The 17,763-nt window shown below is 43.1% G+C and overlaps 1 protein-coding gene across 1 annotated transcript in view; it reads left to right on the plus strand.

The window, feature by feature from the left end:
• Positions 1 to 17,763, plus strand: part of cdh7a (cadherin 7a) — a 170,184-nt gene that overhangs the window by 9,131 nt on the left and 143,290 nt on the right. Inside the window, exon 2 of the mRNA XM_041190435.1 lies at positions 8,160 to 8,555. Within this exon, the coding sequence (XP_041046369.1) occupies positions 8,331 to 8,555 (225 nt within the window). The 5' untranslated portion in view covers positions 8,160 to 8,330. The remainder of the gene's footprint in view (positions 1 to 8,159; positions 8,556 to 17,763) is intronic.

Below are 17,763 nucleotides of genomic sequence, written 5' to 3' on the forward strand. Positions count from 1 at the left end.
GGTATCTCCCTCCATTAGAGAGAGACAATTGGTTATATAGAGCTTGAGGAGAACCACCCACATCAAGCATGGGGCAAGTCAAGGAGGCAGGATTGAATGAACTACCATAGCCAGAATAGGGATTGAACTCATGCTGTTGGCATTATTCTGCATCACATTATAGCCATCAAGCCAACTGAGTTAACTTCCATGTGATTGGTTTAATCCCTGAAGACCAATGGCTAAAAGTTTCTAATGATTCACGGGAATTTCCACTGATCTTATGCTGAAATTTCAGTGGGAGATCGGGAGAATCCCATGGAAATTAAGAACTGTAATGAAGCTGTTATGCCAAGGGGAGGCAGGCAAAAGCTTGAAAAGAGATCACAAATGAATATTGGCAGAGTTCACTGTGGACTAATACAAATGATTGAATACAGGAAGTAAAAATATGTGGCATGTGGTTCCCAGGAGAATACTTTTGACTTTTGATAGCGTGAAACAAGCCTATATCGATTCAGCTGCCATTACACCTCTGTCCCAATTTTCAATGAGGTTTGTATAATGCAAAACCGTAACCTGTGCTGCCATTTCAGGGCAGTGCTGAGGGACTGTTGCTCTGTTGAAGGTATCAGATGAGACACTAACTGATGTGCCGTCTGCTCTCTCAGGTGGATGTAAAAAATCCCATGGCACAATTTCAAAGACAAACAGGGTTGATTTCCCAGTGCCCTGGCCAGTATTTAACCTTCAACCAACATTCAGAAAAACAGATGGCATGGTCGTTATCACATTATTTGTGGGAGTTTACTATTCGCAAATTAGCTGCTGTGTTTCCTACATTACAACAGTAACTACGCTTCAGTAAGTACTTTATAAAGATTTGGTACTTTGGGAAGTCCTGAAGATATGAAAGGCACTATAGAAATGTAGGTCCTTTCTTCCTTCAATGAGTGATTGAGTCGAGATTGTTATTTTATTCACTTAAAGTTAAAATTGCTCATAGCGGATTTGGGAGAACTTGCCAAGAGTAAAGCTGAAAGCAGCCTTGTGAGATTATTCCCTCATGTCTTAACATTGAAAACAACAAAGTTCAGTTCTGTAAAATGAAATACAATTCAGAACTGTAGCGCCTTGCAATGATTTAATAAAATTGGAAAACATTTGTTCAAGATTTGCATTGAAATTCAGCACAACATATTCTGGAGCTAAACCCACAAGAGTTAAATGCTGCCCGATAAAAGGGGCTCTTTACTGCAACATACATCGCCTATGCATTGGCAAAAAACCTAAAAGAGATGAGAAATCTTTTCACTTTGAGAACTGTCAGGATGTGGAATGCTCAGTCTGAAAAGGCGGTGGAAGCTGATTTCATGAACGATTTAAGAGGGAGTTAGACAGGTTACTGAAAATGAAAAACTTACAGGGTTATGGACAAAAAAGTGGGGGTGTGGATTTAGGCATAACTGCTCTTTCAAACTGCCAGCACAAAACAGGACAGATTGAAGGGTCTTCTGTGCTGTTACTCTCCAGGACTCTAGTCTATAATATAAGAGTCAATACACTGAATCTTCTTTACTTTGTGGTTCCTTTGGAGTTTTTGCTTGTTAGGATTACTACAAAATATCTATTGATTTTGCTATCCATGCCTCTGTGAATTGTAACGGTTGCTAGGTTTATTGCAATAATTTAGGGACATCACTGAATCAGAGATTGATATGTTTGCTCATGTCTATCCATTTAGGTTACAGCTTTAAAGATTACTTGAGATTTTTTTGAGTTCCAGTGTGACTGATGCACCAATATACTGACACATGCCATTAACATGGAGAAAGCAATGGTGCCGAGGTACTGTCACTAGACTAATAATCTAGGGACCCAGGGTAATGCTCCAGGGACGGGTTTGAATCCCACCATGGCAGGTGGTGAAATTTGAATTCAATAAATAAAAGCCTTGATGACCATGAAACCATTGTCAACTGTTGAAAAAAAAACCCATCTGGTTCATTAATGTCCTTTAGGGAAGGAAATCTGCTGTACTTAACTGCCTTCAGTTCAAGGGCAATTAGGGGTGGGTAATAGCCAGCAACACCCACATCCAATGAATAAAACAAAAACATGAGGGACTCTTGTCACTGTACATCACGCGATCCTCATGTATATCCTAGGGCAGAATTTTTGGCTCGTTAGGGGTGCATGTGCCCCACCCGAACGAGCATATGTTGACGCACAATGACGTCAAGCGAGTGCCCTGACATCATCATGCAGTTGCGCGATATTTCGGTTGGCGGGCGCGTGCAGGAGTCCACCGACAATTAAGTAGCCTATTGAGGCCCTTAATCACCCAATTGATTGGAATTTTTCACTGCCCGTCATAGAGGCATAGAGTCATAGAGGTCAACAGCACAGAAAAAGGCCCTTTAGCTCATTGAGACTGCGCTGGTCAAACAGGTAACTAACTATTCTAATCCCATTTTCCAGCACTAGGCCCATAGCCATGGCATTGCAAGTGCACATCCAAATACTTCTGTCTCTACTACCCTTTCAGGTAGTGAGTTCCCGATTACCCCTGCCCACTGGGTGAAAAAATTCTTCCTCATATCCCCTCTAAACCTTCTGCCCCTTACTTTAAATCTATGCCCCCTGGTTATTAATCCCTTCACCAAGGGGAAAAGTTCCTTCCTGTCTACCCTATCTATACCCCTCATAATTTTATATGCCTCAATCATGTTCCCCCCTCAATCTCCTCTGTTCCAAGGAAAATAACCCCAGTCTATCCAACCTCTCCTCAACTAAAACTCTCCAGCCCAGGCAACATCCTGGTAAATCTCCTCTGCACTCCCACATCCTTCCTATAACGTGGATTCCAGAGCTGCATGCAATACTCTAGCTGTGGCCTAACCAGCGTTTTATACAGTTCCAGCATAACCCCCCTGCTCTTATATTCTGCGCCTCAGCTAATAAAGGCAAGTATCCCATATGCCTTCTTAACCACCTTATCTACCTGTCCCGCTACGTTAAGGGATTGGTGGACATGCACACCAAGGTCCCTCTGATCCTTGGTACTTCCCAGGGTCCATCGCGTATTCCCGTGCCTTGTTTGTCCTGCCCAAGTGCATCTCCTCACATTTATCCGTATTAAATTCCATTTGCCACTGATCAGCCCATCTGACCAGCCTGTCTATATCCTCCTGTAATCCAAGGCTATCCTTCTCACAATTTACCACCCCACCAATTTTCGTGTCATCCGCGAACTTACTAATCAACCCTCCTACATTCAAGTCTAAATTGTTCGGTTGGCGGGTGGGCGAAAAGGCCAAGCAGCCTTTACTTTTTTGGCGAAACCTCATCCACGGGTTGGATGAGGTTTTGACCAGTGATTTAAAAAAAAACTTCATACACTCATATTTAACATGTCAGTGCTCATGTGATGGAGTGTGCATTTGACAGAGTCACATGAGGGGACATGTTTTCATTATTTTAAAAATCTTTATTTTTATTGATAAAAATCTTCAGCTCCCTGGGGGCAGCTCTGTACCTCAAAGAGCTTTAAATGCACACACACGCGCGCATGTGTGAACTTCAGCGCTTGAGCTCCTGCCGCTCCCACCGCTGCAGTGTGCGTTTCAATTTGGTTAATTCGCCAGCCAGCGTAAAATCGCAGTTGGGGCCCAATCAGGTGCGGCGGACCGTTTCCCGGCTGTCCCACGCCCTCCCGTCGAGGGGAAAATCCTCCCCCTAGGGTCGAAGAGGATTAATTGATGTCAGTGAGGAGTTCAGCCAAAGCCACAAATCCCTTCTTCAGCATGGTTATAACTGTCCTGTGCTATGTTCCTACATCAGGGAGTTTGTGGGGGAATCTGAAAAATACTTTCACGCGCAGAAATTGGAGGAAAAGATAGACCTAAAAATCTTTGAATGCATTGACATTTAACAATCATGTCAGTCACTCAATTAGTGGCTGCTAATGAGCCAAAGTTACAACTAAGGAATTGGATAAATACTCAAGGAGAAGAAAATTGCAGGGCTATGCAGGAAGAGCAGGGGCGAGGCACTAATTGGGTAGCTCCTTCAAAGGACCAGCACAGGCATGATGGGACGAATAGCCTACTTATGTGCTATGTGATTCTATATTGCCCTGGGCGAGTTGTGGAACTATACCATTCCTCAATCACCTACATTATTTACTGTGCATGACTACAGATTAGTCTCTTTAAAACAAAGGAGGTTACCAGCAGATTTTATAGAAGCCTTAATAATTATGAACAATTTTGATAGATGAAATAAGGACATTTACTTGCTTAGATACGCTCTTGAAGTGCATAACCTACAAGGCTGTGGACCTGGAAAGTGGGATTAGGCTGGATTAGGCTGGATAGCTCTTTGTTTATCCTGCATGGACAGTGTAGGCTGAATGGTTTCCTTCTGTGCCATAAATTTGTATGATTCTATGATAAGGAGAAACAATTGTAAGTGGCAGAAAGGCAAATATTTTTTACTCTCTTAATTATGATCTGGAATTCACTGCCAGAAGCAGTTTTTTTGTAATTCATTCATGGAATTTGGGCTTCGCTGGCTGGGCCAGCATTTATTGTCCATCCCATGTTGCCCTTGAGAAGGTGGTGGTGAGCTGCCTTCTTGAACTGCTGCAGTCCATGAAGTGTAGATACACTCACAGTGCTGTTAGAGAGGGAGTTCCAGGATTTTGACCCAGCGACAGTGAAGGAACGGCAACATGGTTCCATGTCAGAATCGTGAGTGACTTGGGGGGGATCTTTCAGGTGATGGTGTTTCCATCTATCTGCTGCCCTTGTCCTTCTAGATGGTAGTGGTCATGGGTTTGGAAGGTGCTGTCTAAGGAGCCTTGGTGAATTCCTGCAGTGCATCTTGTAGATGGTACAGACTGCTGCTACTGTTCATCAGTGGTGGAGGGAGTGAATGTTTGTGGATGCCATGCCAATCAAGCAGGCTGCTTTGTCCTGGATGCTGTCAAGCTTCTTGAGTGTTGTGGGAGCTTGCACTCATCCAGGGAAGTGGGGAGCATTCCATCACACTCTTGACTTGTGCCTTGTAGATGGTGGACAGGCTTTGGGAAGTCAGGACGTGAGTTACTCGTTGCACGATTCCTAGCCTCTGATCTGTTTTTGTAGCCACCGTATTTATATGGTTAGTCCATTTCAGTTTCTGGTCAATGGTAACCCTCAGGATGTTGATAGTGGGGGATTCAGTGATGGTAATGCCATTGAACGTCATGGGACTATGGTTAGATTCTCTATTGCTGGAGATAGTCATTGCCTGGTGCATGTGTGGTACACATGTTACTTGCCACTTGTCAGCCCAAGCCTGGATATTGTCCAAGTCTTGCTGCATTTGTGCATGGACTTCTTCAGTATCTGAGGAGTCGTGAATGGTGCTGAGCATTGTGCAATCATCAACGAACGTCCCCACTTCTGATGTTATGATGAATGGACCGTCATTGATGAAGTAGCTGAAGATAGTTGAACTGAGCACAATACCCTGAGTAACTCTTGCAGTGATGTCCTGGAGCTGAGGTGACTGATCTTCAACAACCACAGCCATCTTCCTTTGTGCTAGGTACCATCTTCCTTTGTGCTAGGTTTTCAGTTGTACTAGTTTCCATAGTGAATTTCAAAAGGGAATTGAGTAAGTACTCAAAGGGTAAGGTTTGCAGGGATATGGATAAAGAGCGATAGAATAAACTCCATAGCTCCACCAAAGGGCTGGCGCAGGCACGATGGGCCCCTACCAAGCCCATCAGCACGGAGCCAGGAAAATTTAGCCCCATGATTCCATCTGGAAATGATGCTTCTGTAGATCCACATGGGCCTATAAATCTATCACTGTGATGACCAGCCCTATGTTGGTTAAGTAAATGCAGAGAGACAATACTCGACAATTGGATGACCCTCAATTATTGAAAAAAACAGCATAGTCTCTGAGATCAGTGCCAAATGTTATCTGCAAAGGGGGAAGATGGCATGTGCTTTCAAAGGACAGGAGTAATGTTAGATGGAGCAATTTAAGAGCACTTTACTAAAGATGATAGATGCTGGGTTCAATTTTACATGGTTTGTGTTTTCTGTTGTTGTTGCAAAGTTCTTTAGTGATCTTCTAAAAGGGCAACAGAAATACAATGTGCTCATGGGTTGACTCTCTGTTACATTCTAACTCTATATTTGTACATTTTCAAGGAAATGTTGTAAGTTGCTTGGCTGCATTCAAGTCCCAGCAATAGGACTGCCAACTGTGATTAAATGTACTCCTGGAGGTTTCATCACATGACTTGCCCCCCCGCTCCAGCCATTAATCGGCCAACACATCCATCCTTGTGATGCACTGCCTCCCTACACCAATTGGAAAGCAAAAAGACTCATTACACAATTGGATGATGCTTGACCGTCAGCCAAATAGCAGTTTTGCCATCCCATTTTCAATATTTTTATAACTGGTAAAGAGAAATGTTCAAAGAAAATGACAGAAAAATTTTATTTTCATGTCTTGATGGTTTTTCTGCAGTGTTGCACACAGCAATAAATGCTGGCCTAGCCAGCGATTCCCACTCCCTGTGAACGAATTAAAAAAAGACAGCCCTGGAGATTGATCTTCAATTCCAGGAGATTCCAAGCCAATCCTGGAGGGTTTGCAACCATGCACCAGCAGTGTGCTAAATGCAGGCTAGATACAAGCTGTGTTGTAAATTTAGAAGAACAATTAGTATAGGACAGATCCATCAGAAGAATATTTCACATTTGCTTTTGCTGACCTATTGTCAGCCATGGATCAGTTGATAGCATTCTCTCTTCTGAGTCAGAAGTTGTGGGTTCACACCTGATTCCACAGACTTCAGTGCAAAATTTTCAGCTGACACTTCAGTGCAGTAGCATCAGAGGCGTTTGTCTTTCAGATGTGATGTTAAACTGAGGTCCTCTCTGCTCTCTTGGGTAGGTGCAAAAGATCCTATGACACTATTATGAAGCAGAGCAGGAGAGTAATCCCTGGTGTCCTGGCCAATATTTATCCCTTGATCAACATCACAAAAACAGACTATCTGGTCATTACCACATTGCTGTTTGTGGGAGCTTGCTGCATGCAAATTATCTGCCTTGTTTCCTACATTTAAACAGTAGCCAGACTTCAGAAAGTACTTTATTGGCTGTAAAGCGCTTTGAGACATTGTGAAAGGTGCTTTATGAATGCAAGTCCTTCTTTCTAACAGCCTGGGGCTCTGAGTCTAATATTTACTATCTCAATGGGTGCAAAATAACATTTTCTAGTGTGTTGAACCTCGCACAATCCATAAAAATCCAGGACAAAAATGTACATAGTAACAATAATAAGGAAGAAGGTATGGAAATAAACATTCAAAAGCTTGAACTTGGAGGCATCTAAATTCAGGATCTGTAACTTTGAGACCTGTTCAAGAAAATCCAGATCTTATTTGGATTTGATGTATCAGCAACCCAAATACAATTAGCTCAAATAAAAACAGAAAGTACTCAGCCAAAACAAAAACAAAAACAGAATTACCTGGAAAAACTCAGCAGGTCTGGCAGCATCGGCGGAGAAGAAAAGAGTTGACGTTTCGAGTCCTCATGACCCAACGACAGAACTTGAGTTCGAGTCCGACTCGAACTCAAGTTCTGTCGAAGGGTCATGAGGACTCGAAACGTCAACTCTTTTCTTCTCCGCCGATGCTGCCAGACCTGCTGAGTTTATCCAGGTAATTCTGTTTTTGTTTTTGTTTTGGATTTCCAGCATCTGCAGTTTTTTTGTTTTTATCTAAGTGCTCAGCCAGTCTGGCAGCATCTGTGGAAGGAGAAACAGAAATAACTTTTCGAGTCCAGTATGACACTTAAAATTGTTCCAATTTGGCTTAAGAAGTGGCCTTGAAGCAACTTCACAATATAAAATGGACACCAAAAACACAAGTTAAGATATTCAGCTTTGCAAATAGTTCTTTCAGTATAATGAGTATATTCTATAATGCGTTCTTGTTTCAATGCAATACAATACCCATGTACCATTTACGCTTAACCGAAGGCATGGTCTCATTATTTGTCTCAGATGCCTTTAGATCTTGTCATTCAACATGTTAAGCAGAATGTCACAGGTTGGTGAAGTAGTTAACTGACAGAAGCTCTTATCTTTGTCTGTACTAGGTGTCCATTTCTTCAATAAAATTTACTCTGCAGCAGTGAGTTTCTTCAGACCAACCGGCAACAAGTTTATTATCTCTGGACTCCAGACTGACAACGTTGCCTGAGGCTGTTGCTGCCAAGCCAAGTGGAACAGTGCCTGTGATTCTGTCAAGGTTCCCTCTGGGGTGAGAAATGAAACCGAGAGACGGGAGGCTCTGCCATTCGCTGGTGATAATAACACTATTCCTATGCCTCAACGGAACAAGACAATCAGATCCTTCATCGCCAGTGTCAGAGTCCCGCCTCCCAACAGGAGAGTCGGGGGAAACACACAAGCGGGTAAAACGGGGCTGGGTGTGGAATCAGTTCTTTGTGCTGGAGGAATATACGGGCACAGACCCATTATACGTGGGGAAGGTAAGCAACATTCATTTCCCTTCTCCTTTCAACGCTAACCTTATATTTTCAATTGATCTCCTCGTCAGAAATGTTGGTCCCTGAAAGGATGCTTTGAGGCCTAAGCATGTGATCGTTAATGAATTTTGGCTGAAATTCATTTCTGCATTATTTTAATGGAGGCATCAATTCTTTTGCAATAAGTGAGTTGTGCCTCTGCTAAAATAGCGTGGAGAGGAATTCCAGAACAATGGATCCCAGCATCTCACAGTGTGATTTCAATGCCTGCTGGCTGCATTCACGCGCTCTTAAATTGCTCAAGTGGTAACACATTTATCTTCGGTACTGGGTTATGAGACAGATTCCTTCACTTTTTTTTTAACAGCAAGTAATACAAGGCAGAAGGGAGTTATCCAGCCCATTGTGTCTGTGCCAGCTCTTTGAGTTATCCAATTAGTCCCACTTCACTGCTCTTTCCCATTATTAGCCTAGCAAATGTTTTACTTCTCAATTATTGATCCAATTCCCTTTCAGGCAGTGCATCCCAGATCATAACAACTCGCTGAGTAAAATAATGTTCCTCATCTCTCCTCTGGATCCTTTGATCTGCATCCTCTGGTTATCAGCCCTTCTGCCAATGGAAATGACTCTTCCTTATTTATCCTATTTTGAACACCTCTATCAAATCCCCCTTAACCTTGTCTCAGCTCAAAAAGAGGCCAACCAATGTTTCTCTAGTTTCTCCATGTAACTGAAGTCTTTCGTCCCTATTACAATTTCAGTAAATCTTTTCTGTACTCTAGCTCTCCAAGGCCTTGACATCTTGCCTCTGAACAAAGTCCTTGTCAAAGTAATTGTTTGAAATCCCCCAAATGCCTATGACTGATTCATGGAGAACTGAGTGGTTCCACCTGATTTTTATTACAACTCATGGGGGCTCAGCATGACTCCATTATGACTTTGCTCATGAATTACCCTGTCAGACCATTGAGAGACACATTCACAGAGGCAGGATGAAAATCTCCTATTCTATTCCATTAACACCAGAAGTTTAACATTGGTTCCATAACCACTTTGAGCAAGTGCCCGTACATGTTTAATTTACAAATATATGAAATCTATAAAAATCAGTGAAAGCCAGAAAAGCTGCACTCCTTTTAAAGGAAAATTTGCTGGTCTATCTCTACAAATTTGATGAAGGACAAAGTCTTAAGGAGGTCGGCTATAAAGCATGTCATAAAGATGAAATGTGCATAATATGGCATTTTTTTATTGCAATGTAGCCGGACACTGGTGGTTTGGATTTGGTACCTTTGAAATAAATTGTTGACAGAAGAGACTTTTATTCTTCGTTTTAGCCATTGCCATGAAAGCAGCCACTGTAATGCAATTCAGTAAGCTTGCAAAGCATTGACATGCTTATAAACATCATATATTTATACAGCACTTTTCATGGCATAAAATTACCCAAGGTGCTGCACAGTTGAAATGAGGAGTCACAAACAGAAGTTTGGGGAGAAGGGGGTTGACAAGAGGACAAATGGAGAGGAACGATTTTTTTGTAGGGCTTTCTGCAGTTGGAGAAGTAGCAAGGTGAACAGGCCTAGGAAGAGAATTTGAGCATGCAAGAGTGATTGAGGTCAGGGTGAGAGTGACTGCCCTTAACATCAAGGCAGCATTTGACTGAGTGTAGCATCAAGGAGCCCTAGAAAAACTGGAGTCAATGGGAATCAGGGGGAAAACTCTCCACTGGTTGATGTCATATCTAGCTCAAAGGAAGATGGCAAAAGGAAGATGTTGGACATCAATCATTTCAGTCCTGGGACATTGCTGCAGAAGTTCAAAGGGTAGTGTCCTTGGCTCAACCATCTTCAATTGCTTCATCAATGATCTTCCCTCCATCACAAGGTCAGAAGTGGGGATGTTCACAGATGATTGCATAATGTTCAGCACCATTCGTGACTCCTAAGATACTGAAGCAGTCCACGTCCAAATGCAGCAAGACCTGGACAACATTCAAGCTTGAACTGACAAGTGGCAAGTTACATTTGCACCACACACATGCCAGGAAATGACCATCTCAAACAAGAGATAATTCAACTCCTTTGACATTCAATGGCATTACCATTGCTGAATTTCTCACTATCATCATCCCTGGAGTTACCAATCACCAGAAACTGAACTGGACTAGCCATTTAAAAACTGTGGCTACAAGAGCAGGTCAGAGGCTGGGAATTCTATGGTGGGTAACTCACCTCCTGACACCCCAGAGCCTGTTCGCCATCTGCAAGGCCCAAGTCAGGAGAGTGATGGAATATTCTCCACTTGTCTGGATGAGTGCAGTTCCAACAACACTCAAGAAGCTGGACACCATCCGGGACAAAGCAGCCCACTTGATTGGCCTCCTACCCGCCACCTTAAACATTTCCTCCCCTCCCACCACCAACGTACAGTGGCAGCAGTGTGTACAATCCACAAGATGCACTGCAACATTCACTAAGGCTCCTTTGACAGAATCTTCCAAACCTGCAACTTCTACCACCTAGAAGGACAAGGGCAGCAGATGTATGGGAACACCATCGCCTTCAAGTTCCCCTCCAAGTCACTCACCATCCTGACTTGGAAATATATCGTCGTTCCTTCACTGTGGCTGGGTCAAAATCCTGGGACTCCCTAACAGCACTGTGCATGTACCTACCCTACATGCATGGCAGGGGTTCATGTAGGTGGCTCACCAGCACCTTCTCAAGGCAATGAAGGATGGGCGGTAAATGCTAGCCTAGCCAGCGATGCCCACATCCTGTAAAAGAATGAAAAGTAAAGTACCTGCCGTAAGTGGCAGAGCACATGTGGAGCTGGGGAGGGGAGGGTTGTTGCAAAGAAAGCAAGTGTTCAGTAAAAAAGGAAGGTTGAAACAGGCACCAGAGCAACAAAAAGGATTTGGAATGGACTCTGTGCCACTGGAAGCCAATGAAACCTTTTTATAGCATAAGCTGGCATCTTAAGAGGTAAACAACATGCAAGGAGGAAGGAGTCTTTTATTTAAAAAAAAACTCATTCTTTAATGTGATGTGGGTGTCACAGCAATAAGCTGAGTGGCTTACTGGGTCATTTCAGAGTCAACTGTATTACTGTGTGTCTGCAGTAAAATGTAGGGCAGACCAGGTAAGGATATCAGATTTCCTTCTTTAAAGGGCATCAGTGAACTAGATGGGTTTTTACAGCAATTGATGATAGTTTCATGGTTACCATTATTGAGAGTAGCTTTCAATTCCAAATTATAATTAATTTAAGTTCTGCCATCTGCCAGAGTGGGAATTGAATCCATGTCCCCATAGTAATAGCCTGGGTCACTGGATTACTGACCCAGTGATATTATCATTACACCTGCACAACCATTTTATAGCATGAGTTGGCATCTTTAGCAGTGTGCAAGGGAAGACAAGGCAGGGATGAAGAATGCTTTTTATTTTTTCTTAATCTTTTCATGGGGTGTGGATTGCTTGGGGTATGGAGACATAAGATGGATATAGCTCTTATAGATTCATAAATATTAGGTTACTTCTATGAATAACATCCATGTAATGTAATGGAGCCAAGTGTAATGTAAACCACAAGTTGTACATAAACATATACCATTAAACTGCGGAGTGTGGAACCTATTACTACAAGTAATTGAGGCGAATAGTATAGGGAAAGCTTGATAAACGTATGAGGGAGAAAGGAGTGAATGTTATCTTCATGGGGTCAGAAGAAGAGAAGTGGGAGGAGGCTTATGTGGAGCATTAACACCAGCATGAATCTGTTGGGCTGAATGGCTTTTAAATGCTTTGTAACCCCTCCAGCTAAAGTGCATCAGAGAGGATAGATGAGTTCAAATGAGGTCGAGATTCCTAATTTACAACAATGACCATACTTTATAAGTACTTCATTAACTGTACAGTTCTGGTCACCACATTACAGAAAGGACATAATTGCCCTGGAGATAATGCAGAGGAGATTGACAAGAATGTTGCCAGAGCCTGAAAATTGCAGCTATGAGGAGAGATTGGATAGGCTGGGGTTGTTTTCCTTAGAACAAAGGAAGCTGAAGGTTGACCTGTTTGAGGTGTACAAAATTATGAGGTGCCTATATAGGATAGATAAGAAAGACTTGTTTCCCCTAGCTGAGAGTTTAATTACCAGGGTGCATAGATTTAAGAGGATTGGTAGAAGGATTAGAGGGGACAAGAGGAAAAACTTTTAACCCAGAAGGTGGTGGGTATCTGGAATTCACTGCCTAATTTGTGGCTGAGGCTGAAACACTCAACTCATTTAAAAGGTACTTGGATCTGCATCTGCAGCACAGTAACCTGCAAGGGTATGGGCCAGGTGCTGGAAAGTGGGGTTAAAATGAGCAGCTAGTTTATTTTTCTCTTTTTGGCCGGTGCAGACACAATGGGCTGAATGGCCTCTTTCTGCACCATAACTTTTCTATGGTTCTATGGTTTTCTAATTGTAAAATGTTTTGGGACAAAGCCACTGTTTTAATGTAAGATAATTTTTTTGGAACTTGGGCCAATGAATTGTGAGTTGGACAGTTGGACAGAATTGGATGCTAATCCTGGCTGCTTAGTGAAGGAAAATATTCTATGTTCCGGCCCTGACATCCTAATTAGTATAAAATTCATTGGGAAAAAAAAATCAAAAATACCTCACTTTATAAGACATTTGCAATGTCATCATATTTCATAGAATTCCAGCCCAATGTGTAACAGTAAGAATTCTTGTATAAAAGTGGAAACTTTGGCTGCGTTTTCCTTATCAATGTTGTTTTAATTGGAACACCAGGCAAGTAGTGGATTATTGTTGGTTTTAAAATAACAGCAATTGGAAAGTCAAGACTTTTATTTCTCAGATCTGTAATATCAAATCTTCAGTTTCAATTGAAATGCTGTCAAGAATTCATTTGTAGCCTTGTGAGTTTCTCAATGCCCCTGTGGAGTTTAAGGAGCATGATAGTGCTTTGTCCTGGGTTGTAGAGATATCTGATGTTTGGGTGTAGGTTCCAGAGCTGTTGTGCATTGTTCTTAGTTCAGTCATTCATGGACATAGTGATTTTTGGGAGCTTCATTAAGTGGAACATTCGGGATAAGAAGAGACTAAAATTCTGGCACAGAAAATTTCACCTCCATATTAGAAGGCTTGCAATTGTTATGCATGGTGAGTATTAAAGTTGTCTGTTACATGGGAGTTCCTCCTCCTTATTGGATACATGGAGATATATAACCAAGCTGGGTCTGGAAAAGAACAAAAATGGTAACTGAGTGGTTACCATTAACCTGGAAATTACTGTTGCCAATGTCATTCTTCTTCTTAGGCAGTCCCTCGGGATTGAGGATGACTTGCTTCCACTCCAGTTTGATGGGTTCTGAGTTGGCTGATAAGTACAATGCACAATTTGCTTACCCTTCTACATGAGGGACATGTTGTGCTTGGAGGGTTGGGTAGGTGAGGTGTCGGGAGGATTGTGCACTCTCTCTGATGCCTTGACTTTACCTCTGTGTGTTCCCAACAAAGTCTCTCAATGTGTTTGGTGTCTTCCTGAATGAGTCTCCTCCAGGTTGGTTGGCCACAAACCATTGTCTCCCATGAGTCAGCAGGATGTTTGACCCCTTCAGGGACGCTTTGAGGACATCCCTAAAGCATTTCTGCTGTCCTTCTGGGCACCTCCTGATCAAGCTCAGAGTAGAGCAGATGCTTTGGGAGTCTGCTGTCAGGATATGAACGACATGTCCCACCCAGCGGAGCTGCTTTTGAGTGATTAGTGCCTTGACATCAGGCATGTTGGCTTGAGGGAGGTCACTGCTGTTGGACTGCCTTTCATGCCGCCAGATTTGGAGAAGGCACCGCTTGTGGTGCTTCTCCAGTGCTTTGAGATTCCTGCTGTAGATTGACAAGCCCCTGAAGGATATTGGAGCATGGGGATCACTGCTGCCTGGTAAACCATGACCTTAGTCTTGGGTTTGAAATCCTGGTCCTCAAATGCTCTTTTCCCCAGTCAGCCGAAGGCGGAGCTGGCACATTGGAGGCGACAATGAATTTTGTCATTTATGTCTGCCTTCGTCGAGAGGAGGCTCTCAAGATATGAGGCTGAATTAGCCAAGGAGTCAAATTTCCTGGTACCCTGGCTAAAAAGTCAGGGGATGGGGGTGAGCCCACAGAAGGGAATGCTGGCTGCGCTGCCATGAATCCCTTACTTCTCTATCTTTGTCTCGTCCTTCTAGCTGCTGCTTAAGACCCACCTCTTTAACCAACTTTTGAACGTCTGAACTAAAATCTTTTGGTGGCTCAGTGTCAACTTTGCTTGATAATGCTCCTGTGAAGCATGATCGTTTTGATTGTATTAATAGCACTATATAAATGCAAGTTGTGCTCTTAACATTGAGCCACCTTAACAGAGATCTTGGGAGGCTGTTGAAAAATCTGCTGAAGTTATTATTAAGGTCCATTTTTATTGGGTCAGGAAGAATAGGCGAGTTCCTCCCAGGGCTACCTTAAAAATATATCTGTAGCCTACTGCCAGGCCTTGCGGGGCACCCTAAAATGGCCTGCCTACTCACAGGCTCTGGTTGATTAGCTTTCCCCACCCTACCCCCTCAGACAACCACCTGCTTCATTCTGCCAGTTTGGTACCCACAGCTCACTGCCTTCATGTAAATAAGGCCCTGAAATTGAAAATGCAAGAGAAGGCTTGAGCATTTGCAACCATCTTTGGTCAGAAGTGCCAAGTGAATGATCCAACATCACAGATAACAGTCTTCAGCAATTCAATTCATTCCATGTGATATCAAGAAACGGCTGAAGGCACTGGATACTGCAAAGGCTACATGGGCTCTGACAATATTCCAGCAGTAGCACTGAAGATTTGTGCTCCAGAACCAGCTGAGCCTCTAGCCAAACTGTCCTAGTACAGCTACAACACTGGCATCTATCTGGCGATGTGGAAATTTGCCCAGGATATCGTGTCCACAAAAGGCAGAACAAGTCTAACCCAGCCAATTACTGCCACATCAGTCTACTCTCAATCATCAGAAAAGTGGTGGAAGAGGTCAACGACAGTGCTATCAAGTGACATTTACACAGCAATAACCTGCTCACTAAAGCTCAGCTTGGATTCCACCAGGACCACTCACCTCCTGACGTCATTGCAGCCTTGGTCCAAACATGGACAAAAGAGATGAACTCAAGAAGTCAGGTGAGTGACTTCCCTTGACATCATGGCCGCATTTTACTGAGTCTGGCATCAAGTAGCCCTAGCAAAACTGGAGTCAATGGGAATCAGGGAGTGTGATAGCATATTCCCCACTTGCCTGGATGAGTGCAGCTCCGACAACACTCAAAAAACTTGACACCACCCAGGGACACCATCCGGGACAGCCCATTCACCAACTGAAACATTCGCTTCCTCAATCACTGATGCACAGTAGCAGCAGTGTTTACCATCTACATGTTGCACTGCAGGCACTTATCGAGGCTCCTTAGACAGCACTTAAAAACCTGAGACCTCTACCACCTAGAATAATAAGGGCAGCAGAAACATGGGAACAACACCACCTGCAAGCGCCCTTCCAAGTCACTCACCATCCTGACTTGGAAATATATCGCCATTCCTTTACTGTCGCTGGGTCAAAATCCTGGAACTCTGTTCCTAACAGTACTGTGGGTGTACTTACACCACATGGGCTGCAGCGATTCAAGAAGACAGTGTGCCACCGCCTTCTCAAGGGCAGTTAGGGATGGGCAATAAATGCTGACCTAGCCAGCGACGCCCACATCCCATGAACAAATAAGAATTAATTTAAAAATAGCTCCAGCCTCATGATGGTAACACTGGGACAGTGGACAAGCTCTGCTTGCTGTGCACTTACAATTAAAATCAGGCCCAAATACATTACTTAAAAGAACCTTTTAAACTGATCAAGGCCTAGAACTGGTGATTGCCAGGTTGTGTTCAATGTAGGTGACAATAAAAATCTTGGGTCCTATCTGTACTCAAAGGACAGAAGCATTTTACTAAACATATAATGTTACAGTACAGAAGGAGGCCCTTTGGCCTGTCCAGCCTGTGGCCTTCGGAAGAAATATTTCCAATTCATCACAACCCCATGCTCTTTTGTCCAAAGTAAATGCTCCCCCTTCAGGTATTTAACAAGGCTGATTTGTGAATGGGAGATCATCAGCAGCCATCACTGGCAGATTGAGCTTATAGCTATGCCTGCCTTACTTTGCTTAATAGCTGTTAGCCACAGATTCTCAAAGTGTGCCACTATTTTCAAAGAATACTGAACACGATTGCTTAGCAGCATGTTCTTAATGCAGCATTTAATGTACATTTTACAATGCATTGCAGCAAATTGTCAAGGCTTCTTTGACAAAACTTCCAAACCAGTGACTGCTACCACCTAGATGGACAAGCATAGCAGACACCTAGGAACACCACCACCTGGAAGTTCCCCTTCAAGCCACACATCATCCTGACTTGGAAATATATTGCCATTGTTTTACTGTCATTGAAATCCTGGAACTCCCTCCCTAACAGCATTGTGTGTGTCCCTACACCACATGGACTTCAGCAGTTCAAGACGACAGCTTACCGCCGCTACCTTCTCAAGGGCAATTAGGGATGGGCAATAAATTCTGGATGAGCCAGTGATGTTTTAATTAAAACAAAGGATTCTTATTCCTCTGCTGGTGAGACACAACCAATTCCCTCTCATATATTTCTTTCCCTCTGTTCTTCCCAGGCAGTCACTGCCCTTGAGGGGGACATTCTTCGGACTCTCTCCATTATCTACCAACTCAATGTTGCTTGACAGAAAATGTGAGCGTTTTGTAGAGTGGACAGTTGGACTCCAGATCTCCAAATCCCCCTGCCTCCACCCCATTGAAGATATTAATATTTTATTCCCTGGCAGCTTATGAAAGGAAAGTTGCCCACTGGGGATGAGTATGAATGTCACATTACAGCTGAATTCCCATCGTGGGAGGTCCAACTTTCTACTCCTATCAGACTAAATTGACTTCTCGTTCTGTGATCACTGCTCTCTATAATTAAATATTGATTCAGATTTGCAAGTGGGTCTGTAGCTGACTTGTGACAGTCATCAGACAGGTCCAATGCTAAATGAAGTATTGTGGTTGATATAAGAGGAAAAGAAATCATGGAATGAAAGTGATGATGTGAGGA

The sequence above is a fragment of the Carcharodon carcharias genome, chromosome 6 (genome assembly GCF_017639515.1).
Source record: "Carcharodon carcharias isolate sCarCar2 chromosome 6, sCarCar2.pri, whole genome shotgun sequence".
NCBI lineage: Eukaryota > Metazoa > Chordata > Chondrichthyes > Lamniformes > Lamnidae > Carcharodon > Carcharodon carcharias.